At 38.8% G+C, this 16,965-nt stretch overlaps 3 protein-coding genes and 1 non-coding gene across 4 annotated transcripts; 1 reads left to right on the top strand and 3 right to left on the bottom strand.

The window, feature by feature from the left end:
* The first annotated feature begins 45 nt into the window (after window positions 1-45).
* On the top strand, window positions 46-3,056 carry LOC145495007 (uncharacterized). Its single transcript, XM_081474582.1, has 3 exons — window positions 46-1,579; window positions 2,111-2,356; window positions 2,832-3,056. Exons 1-3 carry the CDS (start codon window positions 650-652, stop codon window positions 3,051-3,053), a joined length of 1,398 nt encoding a protein of 465 aa, XP_081330708.1. The 5' UTR covers window positions 46-649; the 3' UTR covers window positions 3,054-3,056.
* Window positions 3,057-3,190: 134 nt separating this feature from the next.
* Window positions 3,191-3,604, bottom strand: LOC145494105 (uncharacterized). Its single transcript, XM_081473575.1, has one exon. It carries the CDS (start codon window positions 3,602-3,604, stop codon window positions 3,191-3,193), a length of 414 nt encoding a protein of 137 aa, XP_081329701.1.
* A 333-nt stretch (window positions 3,605-3,937) lies between these two features.
* Trnat-cgu (transfer RNA threonine (anticodon CGU)) lies at window positions 3,938-4,010 on the bottom strand. The gene has a single exon. It is a non-coding gene; the product is annotated as a tRNA-Thr (tRNA).
* Window positions 4,011-5,013: 1,003 nt separating this feature from the next.
* LOC145495016 (transmembrane protein 205-like) lies at window positions 5,014-12,087 on the bottom strand. The gene is made up of 3 exons (XM_081474592.1): window positions 11,647-12,087; window positions 8,958-9,121; window positions 5,014-8,312 (listed from the first exon to the last, which is right to left on the bottom strand). Exons 1-3 carry the CDS (start codon window positions 11,828-11,830, stop codon window positions 8,022-8,024), a joined length of 639 nt encoding a protein of 212 aa, XP_081330718.1. The 5' UTR covers window positions 11,831-12,087; the 3' UTR covers window positions 5,014-8,021.
* Between the last annotated feature and the right edge of the window lie 4,878 nt (window positions 12,088-16,965).

Below are 16,965 nucleotides of genomic sequence, written 5' to 3'. Positions count from 1 at the left end.
AATAAAGAAGGACTCCGTTCGTGCTAAACTGTTTACCTGACACTGCGTGCAAATATTTCTCGCATTTAATAGTGTTTTATTTTAAGTCTCTAAGGATTTGTTTTGTACATTTATATTCAAATAAATTAGAGTTTTTAACCGTGATGGTTTTAACTTTTGTCTTATCGCAATGTTTTAATATTATAATGATTGCTAAAGATAAAACAATTCAAGTAAAGAAGTAAAATTGGTACTGAAAAAAAACGTAATAGTGATCAAAAGGATGGCATTCATTTTCCTTCTTTGTACTTAAAACAAAGCCTGTATTTAAAAACCTGTTTTTGCAAAATTAGATGTCGAGTTTATGCAGCTGTCTACAGTTATTACGAGGTCTTGTTGACGATTCATTTATTCGTGGAGGCAAATTGGCTAGGCTAGGCTAATCGGTTTGAAGTTTGAACTAAGAGTTTTGAACACAGTGCAATGCAAATTTTCAATTTTATTGAAAGAAAACAATTACTTTCTTCACCTGCTGTAAAACGGTATAATAAACAAGCTATCTTATCTACAATTACTCAAAATTAGAATAATCGGTTCCTGTAATTTATATTTTGTGGCTTGGATTAGCATAAAGGGTATTGTTTGAGAGTAGTAATGAAAGAAAGCCGTCATGGCCGCCTCATTACGATTTGTCAAACGTCTAAACATTTTTCGTTCAATTCAACGATACCTTGTGCCCTTTGCCTTCGTTCTATATGTTTTTTTCCTGTACAGTCATCTCCAATCGGCACCGATGGATCAACAAATACTTAAGTTCAACTTTTCGACATCAGAAGGCAAAAATTTGGGGAAAGGGTTCATGAGTTTACATGTAAATGGTTTCCTTGTTTCAACAAGAACAAACCGTGGTAAAACTCCCGGCTCACCAGTGTGCGTTGTCGATCCTGCGATAACAGATTGCCAAACCATGGGCTTTGCAGCATTTCTTCTTTACACTTTGGATCATATCTTGCAGTGCCGTGCTTTGGGAATTAACCAACCTACTGTGTTTTGGAGGGCCTGTAATTCAGTTTGCTCGAGAAATCCGAGAGTAAATTCGTGGGACTGGTATTTTGAACCTGTTAATCATGACTTGGAACGGAAAGTCGAAAATGTTATATGTCTTTTAGAGGCAACTGGCGCTCTAACAATAGAACGTTTAAATGAAAAGAGTCAGCACAATTTAGGAGCAATTCTAGACAACAGTTTTAAGAACCGAAGTAATGTGGATGGATTTGAGACAAGCAAAATTATAACCACACAGGAGAGATTACGAGTTAATAAACTGATCCATCAGTACGTTAAACCTAATTCTAGAATAAACGAGAAAGTAGAGATATTTTACCAGCAACATCTGGCAGGCTTCACGGTTTTAGGAGTTCACGTTCGAGGAACAGATCATTGGAAGGAAACAAGCGAGAAAAGGCTGCCATCTTTGATGAGTTGGGTTAAAAAAGCTCATTCAATTCTGGAGACGTTGCCGCAACCAAGGAAGATTTTTATTGCAAGTGACAATAATGAAGTTATAAAGAAATTTGTCTTCTATTTTGGAACAGAAATGGTAAGTTTATTTCAATTGTTTCCTTTTTGCTATTTATGTTTCCTAAAATACGCGAAAGTGGCAGTAACACTGATTTTAAATCATGAACAAACAAGTTGTTAAATATTGTTCCATAAGTGAGATTTACATAGAGAAAAATACATGGGCGAGTACAGATATAGAATTCCTCTTCGACTGTTCAACTCGATATCTCATGGGTGAGTGAAGCGAACTAGTGAGATAAAGTTGAACAAGAAGAGAGAAATCCTGTATCTACAAGGCAACCATGTGCTATTTTGTTTATTTGATATAAACATGTTACAAAGGACGTTTTTTTTCATGTGGCGATTTTCCGAAGATTTCTGACCACTTAACAAAGATTATGGAGGACTTCCGAGGAAGGTCCAAAGTGGCCGTTGAATCAAGGTTTTCATTACAGTGTATAGCTGACAATTTTTCCGGGACTTTGGTCGCTGGCCGCCAAATAAAGGTTGGCCGCTTAATAGGGGGTTCCTTAATAGAGGTTCGACTGTATATCCGTTTTGTTTTCAGGTTATTTTCACGGACGCTGTTCGGGCGGAAAGATACCACGATCAGCTCCCTCCCCATGGCTTTACATTTGAACACAATGCCGCTGACCCATATGAGCGACAAATTGGTACTCAAGTGTTGATGGATATTCTGCTGTTAGCCAAGTGTGATCAGTTCTTACACACCGAGTCCAGCGTAGCCTCTCTTGCCAGCTACTTCAACCCACATATGACCAGCTACTTCCTGCAGGATGAAACAACTGACAAGGTTTGTCGAACCGCTGATTGAAAAGAATCTGGAATAATTGTCATTAAATGTTTGATGAATATTCTTTAAAACAAAAATGTATTGAAATAAATCGGAAAACGACGGTAAAAAGAAAGAAGTAAAAAGAAATTTTAACCACCCTGGAGGTCCTGGAGTTAATCCCTTTTCCGTCGCCAATTTTGATCATGTGACGTCATACGATATGACGTAACAGAGTGCACTAAAAATCACTTCCTCGGGTTTTTTCTTTCTCGTTCATTCTTTTCGTCTCTATCTTCCTTTAACTGTTTTTGTCTCAATCCTGTCAAATAAAGGATATTACCTAATATTTGTTTCTTTGTCCCACGTTCATGACAATTAAATTAATATATTTTTCATATATCTTTCCAGTTTTCCTGGTACCATGCCTTTGCAAGAATGTGACGGAAAATTCATGTTCGTGGCAATAAAGGTTGTTGTGTTTCTTAATCTACAGGTGCAAGGGAAGGTTCGTGAAAGAATTACACCGAGAGAAACAAGGAGAATAGAACAGGAAAAACCGGATAAGAACTGGAATCCGTCTCCTGCTGAAACTGACGAGTTTGTTGAACTGTTGGAATGTTTTCAGAGGAATTCTGCAGGAAGTGCTTGTCCAAATATTGCAAGGGGAATATTTGTTAGTTCAGAAAAAGCCAGGGATCTCCCCAAACGTCTTTGAAAATTGATGCAATATTGAAGCTTGTTATTAACTGATCTTTCACGGAATTTTTGGGCAGCTTAGTTCATGATCATGCTTCATCTTGAAGTATCTCTTATGAGAGAGCGTTACAAGTAAAATCCCTGAGCTGTTACCTGTTACCTATCTTCTTTGTGCCATGTGGCACATAAGGCCTCAACACAATCCCGCCAACCAGCTCTGTCAGCCGCTGCGATTTGTACCTCACTCCAGTTCTTCCATCCAGCTTTTTCCCTTTCTCTCTCTGCTGTCTTCCTCCATGTTGTCTTTGGTCTAGCCCGTTTTCGCCGCCCTTCTGGGGTCCAGGTTAATGCAGTTCTGCAGTCATTATTTGGTTCTTTCCTCATGATGTGACCGATGAATTTCCATCTTCTCTTTCGCACGCCCTCACTGAGGTTTTCCATCTTAGCCATCTTCAGGACTTCTTTGTTTGTAATTCTTTCTTGCCAGCGTATCCCTGAGCAAATAAGTTTATTTGTCTCATGCTGTCGGTAAAGGTTAAGGATGGGTTTAAGTCTTTTTCTATCACCCATTGTAGGAGACAACTATGAGTTTTGGAAAAAGGTGAAGACGAGCAAGGTAATAGTTAAGATTGTTACCCAAAAATATGACGACAGCTCGCTACAGGATTTCAGTGTCCTAGTAGCTAGGTTCCGCGCTTCCACATTCCTCCCTATACTAGGCATCCTTCACAAGTTGTCTCTATAAATAATCCTTGATTTTTCCTTTCTTTTATTTTCTGCCTGTACTCGGTTCATCTCACAAGGAATCATTTACAACGACTCAAAGAGTGACGTTTCCGAAAAAGAAGACAAAATAGTAAAAAAGAAAACCTCAACTGTATTTTAAAAAAGTTAAACCGGTCCAGCCCACGAAGAGATTTGAACTCTTGACCCCTGGTTTACGAGACCAGTGCTCTAACCACTGAGCTACGGGGGCCAGCTTGAATGGTCATGCCAAACATTAATTTAGAAAAGCACAGTAACACACTCTTTTAATTGTTTGGTACAGCTTGTCAAGCTTTCTCTTTATTTACCCAGTAATATAAACGGCATTAATAAAAGGAGGTCTGCCAGGCACTGCAAAAAAACTGTACGAGTTTATGAGTAATGGTGAAGTAGAGTTCAGTCTGTAATCACACGATTGATCAACGAAATCAGACAATAATTTTGTTATAGTTATGATTACTTTTAATTAAAGCAGAAAGCCAACTGAAAGAACAGTTTGCAGCATGCAGGAGTAGACTTCAGAGGGAATTTGACTCTTGACCCTTGGCCATTACTAGTTTCTGGTGGGGGGCAGGGGGATCAGAACCGTACCTTGCTCTCTTGTCTCCCTTAGCCCTTCCGTCCTCTATTCTCCCGAGTTCCCACCCTCCTGTCTTCCCCCGCCCCCGCACCACCACCACCACCACTCACTAGACTCCTGCTCTGACCATACAAACAGTAGAACTGAGTGTCTTCTTGTCTGTGTGAGGTAACTAGAAGACCAGTCAGCACTTCTACCGGTTCTGGAAAAAGTTAAACTTGACTTTAATAAGAGCTGAGAGAGAGTTTTGTTTCGTTTTCAGGGCAAGACACTAGAAGCTCTCAGACTATTTTTGTTTCTTAGGCCCAGTTAGCAAGGGTGAGAAGAACGAACCTATGACATCTATTAAAACTACGTACGCCATTCTGAACAATAAGCGCCTTTCAGTTGGTATTATTCGTCTAGCATGACTGTCACCTGTTTGACGACATTACGACTTTACCAAATAAACCACAAACTACGTTTAACTATTGATAGTTACATTTTTGTTTTTTCCTTACAAGGGAATATCGACGAATTTCCCGAGAGAGTATCAAGTCTATCAAAGACAGTCAGACAAAGAGTTTTAAATATTTCTCGAATTCGACTGGATATCCTTGGACACTTTTTGTGGCGTAGTCCGGTAGACCTTTATTTGATCGAGGTGTTATAAATGACTAGAAAAGTTATGGTCAAATGTCTTTGAAATGATAAAGACCAAGCCGAATACTATGGCTGTGTTGCATTTAGTCGCTGTTTTGCTTGATACGAGCTTGTTGACATAACTGGCTCACGTGTGATACCGTTTGTAATTACTTATGATATCAAACACAGACTGCAATGTTTGGGCTACAAGTAGGCTACATGTAGGCTACGAGTAAGCGATTACTAGGTCGAAAGTGGCTGAAATTTGAAACGATCTGAAAGCCGATACACTGGGTCAGCTAAAAGACTAATAGATAAGGGGCGTGTACTCTCTGGTTACAGACATAACTTTACAGCGAGAGATTGTTTTGGGTATTTCTTATTTTAGATTGGCTGAGGTCCCACTAGCACATTTGACAACGCTGTTACAACGGTGTCACACTGTTTCAAGTGTGACCGACTATTTTTTTAGTGTCAGTGTCAGTGTCTGTTGCTCAAGTTACGCGGCTTAGTCAAAGGATTTTAACAACGCTGTTTAAAACTCTAAAAGTACGATCTATCTGGGTCTATCTAAATCCACTTGAGATAGACCAATCACGGTTTTTTGAACGGGAAGTCTATTTCGCGATAAGAATTTACGCGCTAAAGTGATTTAGTTTCATCTGAAAGGTCATGTTCAAATTTTTAGCGGTCACTCTGAACGCGCGAAACAAACAACAAAGATTTCACTAGAATTATGGATCTTAACAGCGACTGGACTGCTTACCGGCCCTCTACCAGCTGGGAAAGGTAAATTGCATCCTACTAATTCATAAGTAATTTATTCCTTTGTGATATGTCGCCTTTGTAAATTGTAAGCTGATATTTGACAAGTTGTCAGCCACAAATTTGAAACTGCTGTTAACAACTGCTAGTGGAACCGCAGGTTATGTGACACCGTTGTTACACTGTTGTTAACCAAAACAACGTTGTAACAGCGCTGTCAAGTGCTAGTGGGACCTCGACCATTGTAAGGTTACGACAGCGTGCTGAGATGTACATCACTCAGGTGAATTTGGTATTTGCCGTCGGAGACAAAGTTTGCCTCACGACAAGAAAAGCAGCACGTTCATTCCATGATCGTTTCAAAGTTGATTTCCGTGCATTTTACGACTTGTCTTTGTACTGTACTAGTTCTTCAAAATTACAATTGAATTCAAAAAATTTCGGTGCAATAGTCCTGGAATAGTAACTATAAACAGCATATGGGCATGTAAGCTTTAGTGTAAGCGGAATACGCAACTCAGTGTAGGCATATTCTATTTAGACAAGAATGACTTCGCTTGTTTCGCTCAATCCACAGCATGTTTCATGCAATATATCAAACACGAAAGACCGTGTTTGACCACATTTCCAAACACCGAGAAGAGAGTTGAAAATACGACGCGTAGCGGAGTATTTTTGACCAACTTCGAGGTGTTCGGAGATGTAGTCAACCACTGTCTTCGGTGTTTGATATATTTTCTCAATCGAAACTAGAACTAAAAAGAAAACGGTGAAATAAGATCGTAAAAATTTATGCTAATTAAGATCAGATTTCCAAACACTGTCTCAGTCCTGATTTCCTTTGTTTAAACTTGATGAATTATTAATGAATTTGAGAAGTAAGCCATTAATCATTCTCGTCCCCAGTACTACTCGTTTTAAAATGTCGACGTCACCAAAGAAACGGAGGCTCTGGGGACGAGAATGGCCATTAATATATTCAGTGGTTATGTAATAATAATAATAATAATAATAATAATAATAATAATAATAATATTTAGTGAGGGAATCCAACTCGCCAAAGGCGGTTTTCAGTGGAGCCCTCCTTACTGGTTCTCGTCTTGCTCCGAGGGTTTTCTCCGGGTTCTCCGGTTTTCCTCCTTCCACAAAAACCAACATCTCCAAATTCCAATTCGACCAGGATGGAGGACCCGCATGGAAACCAGCTAGGGCTGGTGGGGCTTCCTCTCTAAATATTGCAGGTTACTTTATTTAATCCACTGAGGCCTTTGTTTTTACAAACTGGGTGGTCGCACACGGGAGGTGTAATCACTGTTGATGATTCTTATTTTCTGGAAAAGAAAATGATCTTCTTTGTGCAAGCAGAGTAAACAAGAACCTCCCGAGGGGGTGAAACTCGGCCGGAAACAAGGGTCTATCTGATTGATATGGCAAAACATAAACTCACAGCTAAATGAACCAGTTGCTAATTTTATTGACATTCGTGTTTCTGCTTTTTGTTTTAACATTACAGAGTCAATGTGATTTTATAAGTTTATTTTGTCTCGTTGACCATAAAATAAATCGGAACATTGGACATGTTGAAGCTCGACAAAGCATTAAATTAGTTAAATATCGCATACCTTATAAATTTTCTAAATTAAATATCGTAGGCAATAATTCTATTGTAGGCTTCCCGGCTTGAATTTAACAACACAGCCAAAGGACTTTCGTTAGTCAAAATTGCAAAAAAAAAAAAAAAAACAAGAAAAGAAATTTAAAAACCTATCGAGGGAAATGAAAGCTGCCAACCCGTTGTATATCAAGTTTCTACTTCAGCAAGGCGAGTTTACTAAAATAACAACCAAACAAGATGAAAAATAATTTGACGGATCAATATCCTCCGGTGGGTTATTAACGTTAACATACTATTAAATAATACGCTCTTTATAACCTGTCTGTATATGTACCCAAATATAATTTGAAGGCAATGCCTGTCTGTCAGCAGAATTCTTAATAATTAATAATAATAATTTATTAATTTATATTGCGCTTTTTAACATATAGTGATCAAAAGCGCATTACAATATTCAAATAAATCGACATCAGAGGCCGACAAAATATATAAATACTGTTGAAAACCTTGACGAAACAGTTCGCTGCTGTCATTAGGTAAAAACTCCTCTGGATTCAAATACACAAAAACGACAACTGTAGCAGATTGCCGAGAAAATACGATGACTGTGTTGCCACGCGACCCAAATAAAAGACTTATTAGATAACCAACACTTGACTTCTAGTCAGATACCACAAATGAAGAATGCACCCAGTGTAGGAGAGAATGTTTGCCATTGATGTGAACCCATGTACCATGCAGAACTCGTGGGTCATCCTCACGTACGTTTCGTCCTTTTTAAAGGCTTCGTCCTTGATGGGCCCAACATCGTCACCGTATCCGTGTTCCTTTTCGTAACTGTATCGTTTTATCATCAAGGCAGTCGTTTTTGGTTCCAGAAACAGCTTGTTTATTAATGTGGCCAACATTGATACAGCGAGGCCGGAAATCTGAAAAAAGCAAAAAACCATGTGAAAAGGTTATGATGGGAAACGCAAGAGGCACATCAGAGACTGGAACGGGTCTCATCTCCTAGACACCTATATGGATCATTATTAGGGACAATACGGCTTCGAATACAGCGCCCCAGTATGGGACGGACCTTTTTTTCCGGAGGGGGGAAGGGGCTGTTGGGCAATTTTCTGGGACATGAAATTGTTTTCTCTCCCTACATGACTTTTTTTGGTGGGCAATAGCTTAGCTTGTGTAAGAATTTTTTAACATCGAAATTAAAACAGGACCTGGTTAGTAGGAAGCACTTGCTCATTTTTTCCCCATGGCTCCCCTTGCGCGAATTTTTTTCAGCAGTTTTTGTTGTGAAAGAATTTTCTTTGGAAATTGCCCGACCCCTCCCCCCCCCTCCCCCCTCTCAAACTCAAAAAAATAATGGTCGTTCTCTAAGTACTGCATAATGAGATTCGCCTGAGATTTATTCCCGATTCTAATGTGGCGAATATGCGTCCTCGTTTACTAAGCACTAATCAGGCTCAGTTCCGAGTTATTTATTATTATTTATTTATTATCATCAAAAAGAGTCACTTTTTGCCGATATTTGCTAACTCTATGTAATAAATACACTCTATCTTGCAATTTACCTGAATATTTTCGTTTTCTTTCCACATCTGAACGGGATGCATGAGGTAGTACGTTGCTAAGGCGACGGTGGATAAACATGACCCCACGGTAAAGTAGACTGGGAAGAGCTGACTTTGCAAGTGACCGAAGTTGTGTCTGGTCAGGGTGAAGTACATTTTGTAACCTGCAAAGAGACACATCAGCTTGTCATATATGACGATAGGCTGTGGTTAAGAATTCAGAAGTAATGAGCCTCGCTACTTTGGAATTTAGCAACCTTTTACCATTGCTATAAAAGGTCATAAACATCCTCAAATTCCAATTCGGCCAGGATAGCAATTTTCATTTGATTCATCCTCAAATAGGGTCAGGGTTTAAGACCCTTAGCGGAACACACCTATCCGAAATTTATGGGAGTACCCCCCCTCCCCGGGGGATAGAGGACTCACATGAAAACGACTATTTGGCTTTCTCTCTAAATATTATTATCCATTTGTTTGGTATACACCTTGAGCCTCAAGAAATTTCTCGAAAGAATAAAATTTCGCGTTATTACAAGATTTCTAAATTAGAATATTCAATACATGAGAAAAACGAAGATTGCAGAAAGCCATAGGCCACTGCCGAATGATCTTCTTGTATTTTTTTTTTCCGATGAATAGTTGTAATGCTATTAACAATGGTTTAAGTTGAGAAACATCAGTGACGATGATAAATGTTTTGAGTTGTACAAAGACATTTTGTTCACCTTTTATACAATAAGAAAAAACTTCATCGACCCATCAGAGGATAAACTAGTCGACGATCGACTAAATAGAACGGTAACTTAAACTGAACAGATAACAACAAAAAGATTTCAGAAACATTCAACAGAGGTAAACATGGCACAAGACGTGCGTTCAGTCCCGGGGGGGGACTTCCATATAAAAAGGACGGGGGGTGCTCGACGTACCTTATAGGGGTTAAAAGAGGCAGTTTTGGTGCCTCTTCGGGTGTTCAGCCTCAAAAGGTCCACAGCGAGAGCTTTTACGGTACCTTTTAAGGTATTGAGCCGAGAAAAAAACACGGGAGATGATGTTTTGTTTAAGAATTAGTACCCCTTGGGAAGGAAAAAAAATTCAAGCCACGCCCACAAAGCAGGATAAACACTGAACACGAGAAATACTATTATGCATGTGAGCTTTTTTTCATAAAGTATTTGAATTATGAATCATCAACCCGTGTTATATAATGACTACACCCAGTGCTCCCGAGAACCTGTCTGTTCAAGACTGCTCCGCAGGGTGTATAAGAAAGGACTCGAGTCAAATGGCAACAAATTGCAAACAAGTTAAAACTGAAGCTGTGTTAAGCAGATATGAATTTTGTCGTGTTATGTACAAAAGAAAGAAAGCAAATAGACCGTATTAATCTAGTTTGGACAGGCATTCGATAAGACTGGATACTGGAATTAAAACAAACATATTTTCAGCTGTAGATGTGAAGTCTGTGAACTTGTTGCCTGGAGCGTCAATCGATTGTCATCCTATAAAATTGTTTCCCAAAGTTAATCGTCTACTTCCTAAGCAGCAAATCTGTGGCTTGCACCAGACCTTCTACACGCAGTAGATACAAGATAATAATATCGATACTACCCTTCGACGAAAGAGGGAAATCTCTGCCAAGACAATGGCATAACAGTTACAGTCATAGACGATTAACGATTGCAATCACTGGGAAACACGAGAAACTCAGTGTATTATTGCACGAAACATTCCGTGAGAAAAAACTCAGAGTGATTTCAATATTCTTCCACCCCCCTAAGCTATCAGAAGGCTTTTGATAAGCTCCTTAGCCTTAATCTGCCACTTGGACGATACAAAGTCTCGAAAAGTCACAGCGTTTTATAGAAGGTGTTCTGTATTCTGATAAATAACCTTATCTCATATGATTCATAATTGTAAAACAACCCAAAGGTCAGAGATATTTTAAACGACCTAAACAAGTATTTTCCTGTTTGAAGGCCCACCTGTTGAGTTTGATATTTAAACCCAATCTTTATTGTGAAACTTTTGAAGACTTCCTATTGACACTGCAGGGCGGTTAAGCAAAATAAATAAACTCTTGATATGACTTTCTAGGAGGTCTGCATGAGGTTGCATATTCCACTCACTTGGGCGTTGAAAGGGTTTTTCACCTTTTAACAGGATTTCGAACACATTTATCAACGCCGGAAGCCTAGAATTGCGTAGAGTATTTAAGTGGGTGATGTCTTCCTCAGCTACGGAACGGCTTCTGCACGTTTTCAGTGAGTACCTCCATTACTAACAGACCCACCCTAAACGCCCGTTTACAATTTCTGCTGTCATTTTCTTTTGCCGACCAACAAGGCTTTGAAAATATTCTATCAAAACAATTTAACAGCACTGAGGATATGCTCCGTTTAAATACTGTACTGTACTTAGTATCTGTACGTGCCAGCTATACCTACGCAGCCTGTTTATCAAAAAACGTATGGAGCATAAAAGGAAAAGATATTATGACTCGTTTGTTGCAACAATTTCACTCCCCTTCAGTCCTGATGGATCGTGTTCCCATACCGATGAAATTGTCTTCTTCCAAACACTTTAAAATACACATTGTCTTCAATAAAAACCAGGGGAAAAAAGGTCTTCAAGGAACTCACTTCTAAGTAAGTGGAAAACAAAATTTCCACCCAACCCTACTCACCGGCAACAAAAGTGACCCAGAACTGCATTCCAAGCCAGGTCGCAAAGGTGTACAAGTGTAGCAGTCCCAAGGCAGTCGTCAGCAATTTACCTCGGTGAATTTCCTCAGAGATTCGCGAGGATAAGGTGGCAAGCACTACCAAAGAGGCCAGGCCCACTAAATTAACACACACTTTAAAAGTCATGATGAAAGTCTTGCGGCTGAACGGAGCTGATTCTGGCTTGCTTTGGCTGGTGATTCAATCTGTCTGATGTTGTTTGACCCGAACGAACAAGTCGACCTTCTTTTATAGCTGTCACGGATGCGGCAGTTTGCGTGCATGTCAACATGCGCGCGTGTGGAATAATCGGAAGTTAAACAATCCACTTGTAGTATGTAACGATACACTTAACAAAAATATTACATCATAACTGGACAAATAGCTTACGTGAAAAGTCACATTTGCAGCCTTAATTTCCAACTTAGCAAAATTTTATTGTTAAAATTGTATAACTGAGTACTGTAGCAGAAATATTTTATCCCGCAGAAACAAATTGACGATCTTGTTACTGTTATGTAACAGGTGGGATTTGTTTTCACATAACTACTGGAGGAAAAAACAAATATATCTGCTCGTCGAATAACTGTCATAGCATCGTTATTAATAATTTCAATTCTGCGTCAAGGTGGTTTTGCAAATCTGTCTGCTTCAGCAATGAAAGAAGTTTAATCAAATTAACGGCTGGACTCAAGTGGAAAACACGCTCAGGTAAAAAACGTGTGAAATTGGGCTGAAAATAGAACAACGTCCACGTAAGTTTTTTTTTTCAATACTGAAAAATGTGTTACAGCTACAAGGCAATTTCTAGACGTGAAAAAATCTGAACTGACCAGCTTTCTTAAAGAAAATCTTCCATACGCATTTCCCGCTCTTGTGTTTCTCAATTATGGAGCTGAAATTTGCTACGTGGTAGATTTCAACCGGAAGAATAAAAAAATGCACAGAGCATCGAGGAAACATTATTTTTTTATATCCATGACACAATCATACAAGGAAAATGTACAGAACAAACACTTGAAGCACACAGATAGGAGGGAAGGCACGCACAAATTGGTTCAGTATTCACTTGTATCCATTTAGCTTGTTCAGAATTTATCTTTAAGTGTTCGACTATTACAGTTGCATTTTGCACCACTCAGCAGGGGTCACAAAGAACGAAATCTACTTTGATTTGAGACGGAATTGATAATATAGAAGGGCAAGAGTTTCCCTAATCTGCCTGTACGTAAAGAGCTGTTCACTTGTACTATCTCTATTGACAGTTTATCAATAGGCTTGTTTAAGATGATTGATTATATGATTATACCTGATCTAAATCAAACAATGATCGTATTTACAGGCATTCCATTACTGAAAAAATAAATGGTACTGCACAACAATCCGTGCAAGCAAAATTTTTCTAACATTTAATCTTATAGTCTCAGCTGCTACATCAATCTTACAAAGGACAAATCAGGCCAATCTTTTTAATCGAACAGTTGGTATATATCTAACGACGGGGTGCATCAGGAAAATCTTATAACCCTGTTATGTTTTTAACGTAAAAGATTTGAACGCCCAGACTGGCCACCTAACATTTTCACTCATTTCAGAAGTGCGGTTTCTAAATCGGCTTATGAGGGTGGATAGCTACGCAGGACAAGTGCGGGATTTTCAACAGGAAGTAGGCTTTTTGCCTAAATTATTTTTTTTAGTTCGAAATGCTTTATCGACACACTGAAGAGAAATTTTGTGTGGGTTGGGTTTGTAGAACGTAAACGATGGTTCAAGATGTAATTTTTAGTTTTATTTCTAAAGCATACAGCAAGCGCCTCTTAAAATTCTTTAACAAACTGAATTTCAAATCCAAATCCCTTTTGAACTGTAAGCTTAGCAAGATTTTCAACAAAGCTGACGTAGTGTTCCGCATCTTCTTATAAATTAGAGGCAAGTAATTAACAGGTAACTTAGCACGCGGTGTAAAGGTGAATAACTGGCATCAATAAAAATAATTTATTTTTTGCAAGTTGCCCGACGTAGAAAAGCCAGGGGCGTATAACCAAGCAGAGAAAAACCAATGTATTTCTCCAGAAAGTATTTTGAGAATTGTCTTTTACTAAGTTGCTACTGTGAAATGACTATCGCGTTGATTGTTGTTATTAAGAATATCGTAAACTTGGTCTACTTATCCGGATTTGAGTCATAACATCATCAGACAGGTTGTGTGAAGATTAGAACTTCAGCAATAACGACAAAATCCCCCGCGCGTAAATTCCTGTGGCTGGTTGGAATCGTGTTTTTTGGCACTCAGAGTACAAAGTTCTTGGCTTTGCCACATCACTGATTAAAAAAAGACAATCGCATAATCTGCAGGCCCATAAATTCATTTATACTTCATTTATTTATAACAACTATAGACCGATACAAGATTGAGGAGAAAGCATAATATAACTAAGATACATCAAAGCGTTAACTAATAAACTGAGAGTACAATAACGCACATGCAATTTTCTTTACATGCTTTAGGTTCCCACGAAAAACCTGCGATGCGGTCAGGCCGGAGGGAAGTAATGAAACTAAAGTCACGAAAAATGGATTACAAAGCCCACAATGTCCTAACTTTTTGTTCCGGTTTTTCATAGAATGGTGGATTTTAATTTCCGTTAGCCCTTTTCGCATACTGAAGTCTTATTTTCCCGCTCGTTAAAATATTTCATTCCACCTAAGGCAAAACAATCGTCAAAGCCTACTTTTTCCATTTGGAGAAGAAAACCTCCATCTTTGCCAAACTATTGGTTACTTCCCGAAGCAGGCTCCGAGTTCGAATTTAAATCTTTCAGGCGTGTAGTTGCAAACGTCTATTGATAAATACTTGTTCAGTTAAGTTTACCAACACCGTTCTCTTTTGATACAAATCTGCCACAAGAAATATTTAACTCTTGTACATTTCTTTATATCAAGTTAAAGTTTTGCTCTGTTGTAAGGAACATTCTGTTTAAGACCGATTAAATTTCAGCCATTTTAGCACAATCGTCCTCAGTCGCCAAAATTGATCATTACCTGAACATTACGGAAATGATTAGCATGCTTGCATCTTATATCACATGACACAACGGTAAAGTGTTGCCAAAAATAACATTGTAAATATCATACGTATATACCGGACATTGGCCGTGGTCGGTTTTTTTCCATGTTTTTTTTGTTTTGTTTTGTTTTGTTTTTTTTCAAATCCGGTGATCCAACGATGCTTTAATTAATTGAATTTTACGAACCAGAAACGAGAACAACAGAATACCAGTACATATCTACAGATGGGCGAACAAGGTTGGGTTATGTCGTGTTGAAATGTTGCGATCGTTTGGCCAGGGGCTTAACGAAGGTAACCCGTTTACAACGTGGCTAAGCAGTGGAATATTGAATAAGAACATTGTTTTCACGGCCTAGGCTGAACATTCTTTTTTTTTCTGCTGATTGCAGGCTGAAAATATTATTGTGAACAATAATAATAGTAATAATAAAGTTTCGCAAATTTCAGCCTCGGTATTCTTATAAAATATTTAAAAAAAAGAAAATATATACAGTCAGTTCTATCGAGGTACAGAAACACGAGGGAACGAGAAATACTATGGGAACGCGAGCTAACAGGCGATTGTTTCAACAGCTTTTCTTGATTTTGTTCATTTTCATACAAGGAAGTCACAAATCATGGCCTCGTCCACACCATGCAGGACAAGTTTGAAAACGCAGCTTCATTTCTACTGTTAGGCTTACCGTCCACACTCAAAATCCGTCGCGAAAACGCCGGCTTTGAGGTTTATATTGGACGGAAAACACTTTGAAAACGAAGCTTTTTGAAAACGGTGGCGTTACGACAAACATGGGATTTCTGCCCGAGCTTTCCTGAAATACGAATCCCAAATGACCGGTGATTGTTGCGTTTTCACATTTCTACGGCGTAGTGTGCACGGAAAGCGTTTGATGCGATTTCAGAGTGAAAACGTCGTTACGATTGATTGAGAAGCTCGAGTTGAAGGCACGTGCGAAACTGTATCATGTCCGTTTTGAATTACACATCGGGCTGCGAGCGCAGAGATTGTAGGGAATAAGAACACGGGTTGCGTGAATAGTGCACGTAACGTCAAAAGCTATTTCGTCTACGGCTGGAAGTTTGAACAGGCACAAAATGGAATGGATCACTGACCTTTTTTTTCTTTTAGTTTTAATAGCAAACAGGCACTAATATATAAGGCTTTCTTCACTGCAGATTTGAATGTTACAATCGCTACCAGAAAAGCATATCAGCAACAAGTATTGACTATTTTTGTTATCTTTCATCTAATTAGATGATGCGAAAGGGTCAAAGTTAGAGGGGAACTCGATCGATTGACAAACAGGATATGGGAAAACATATTTTTCTAAGGGGTGATCCACAGGACTAAACGATGAAGCAGACGAAAATCAATCCCTTAGAAGCCTAGTGAATAATTTAATCAATTAATTTTGTTTCCATGATTGAAATAAAAAGACGCGTGGTTGCTCAAACGGCTAGGGTTAGCGGCTCACGTGCGCGCCTCCCGTGAGGTCACGTTTAGCTACCTGGTGAACTGACGGGCCAGGTGCGGGAGAAGAAAAAGGTATAAAGGAAATGGTTGTTTAAAATGCTGTCAATGCATTCGTACTTGATGGAATTGACTGTACGTTTCCTGTCACCACTTAAAGAATAAGGGAGGAAAAAAATATTAACTGACTAAGGACGATCATGCCGTGAAACCCGCTAGCGAACGGTACAAACCATTTTGCGACCGTTTAACTTGTCCATTTGGGCCGTACAAATTAACATGATGCTAGTTTTGTCAGAAATGATGTTTTGCCGGATTGGTGCCTTTTAAAAATGCTTTGTAGTTCGAAATACTTCATCAACACGCGAATGAGCGCGTTTGAGTAATGAGCTTTATCACGTTTTCAGGGAAAAACATCAGATGGGTTGGGTTTTGTAAAACGTGAACGACAGCTTAAGAGTTAAGTTTTATTCTTAAATTTCAAGCTGTCTGCGTTAAGTTCAGCAGGCACCTCTCAAAATTCTTTCAATTCCAAGTCTTCTTGCACTGTCACTTAGTTGAAATAATATTCCCAGTGTCTCTCCATAACAAGGTAATTTAACAGTTAACTTATTGAACGGTGTTGAGGTGAATAACTGTATTCTTAATTTTAATAATTTTTACGGCAAGGGCGTATAACGGAACAGAAAGAGAATAACCGTATTTCTCCAAAAGTATTCCAAGAATTCTCATTCAGTCTAA

Source organism: Orbicella franksi, chromosome 8 (genome assembly GCF_964199315.1).
Source record: "Orbicella franksi chromosome 8, jaOrbFran1.1, whole genome shotgun sequence".
Lineage (NCBI taxonomy): Eukaryota > Metazoa > Cnidaria > Anthozoa > Scleractinia > Merulinidae > Orbicella > Orbicella franksi.
Note: the sequence above shows the minus strand (reverse complement) of the source record. Positions and strands in the feature narration are given on the sequence as shown.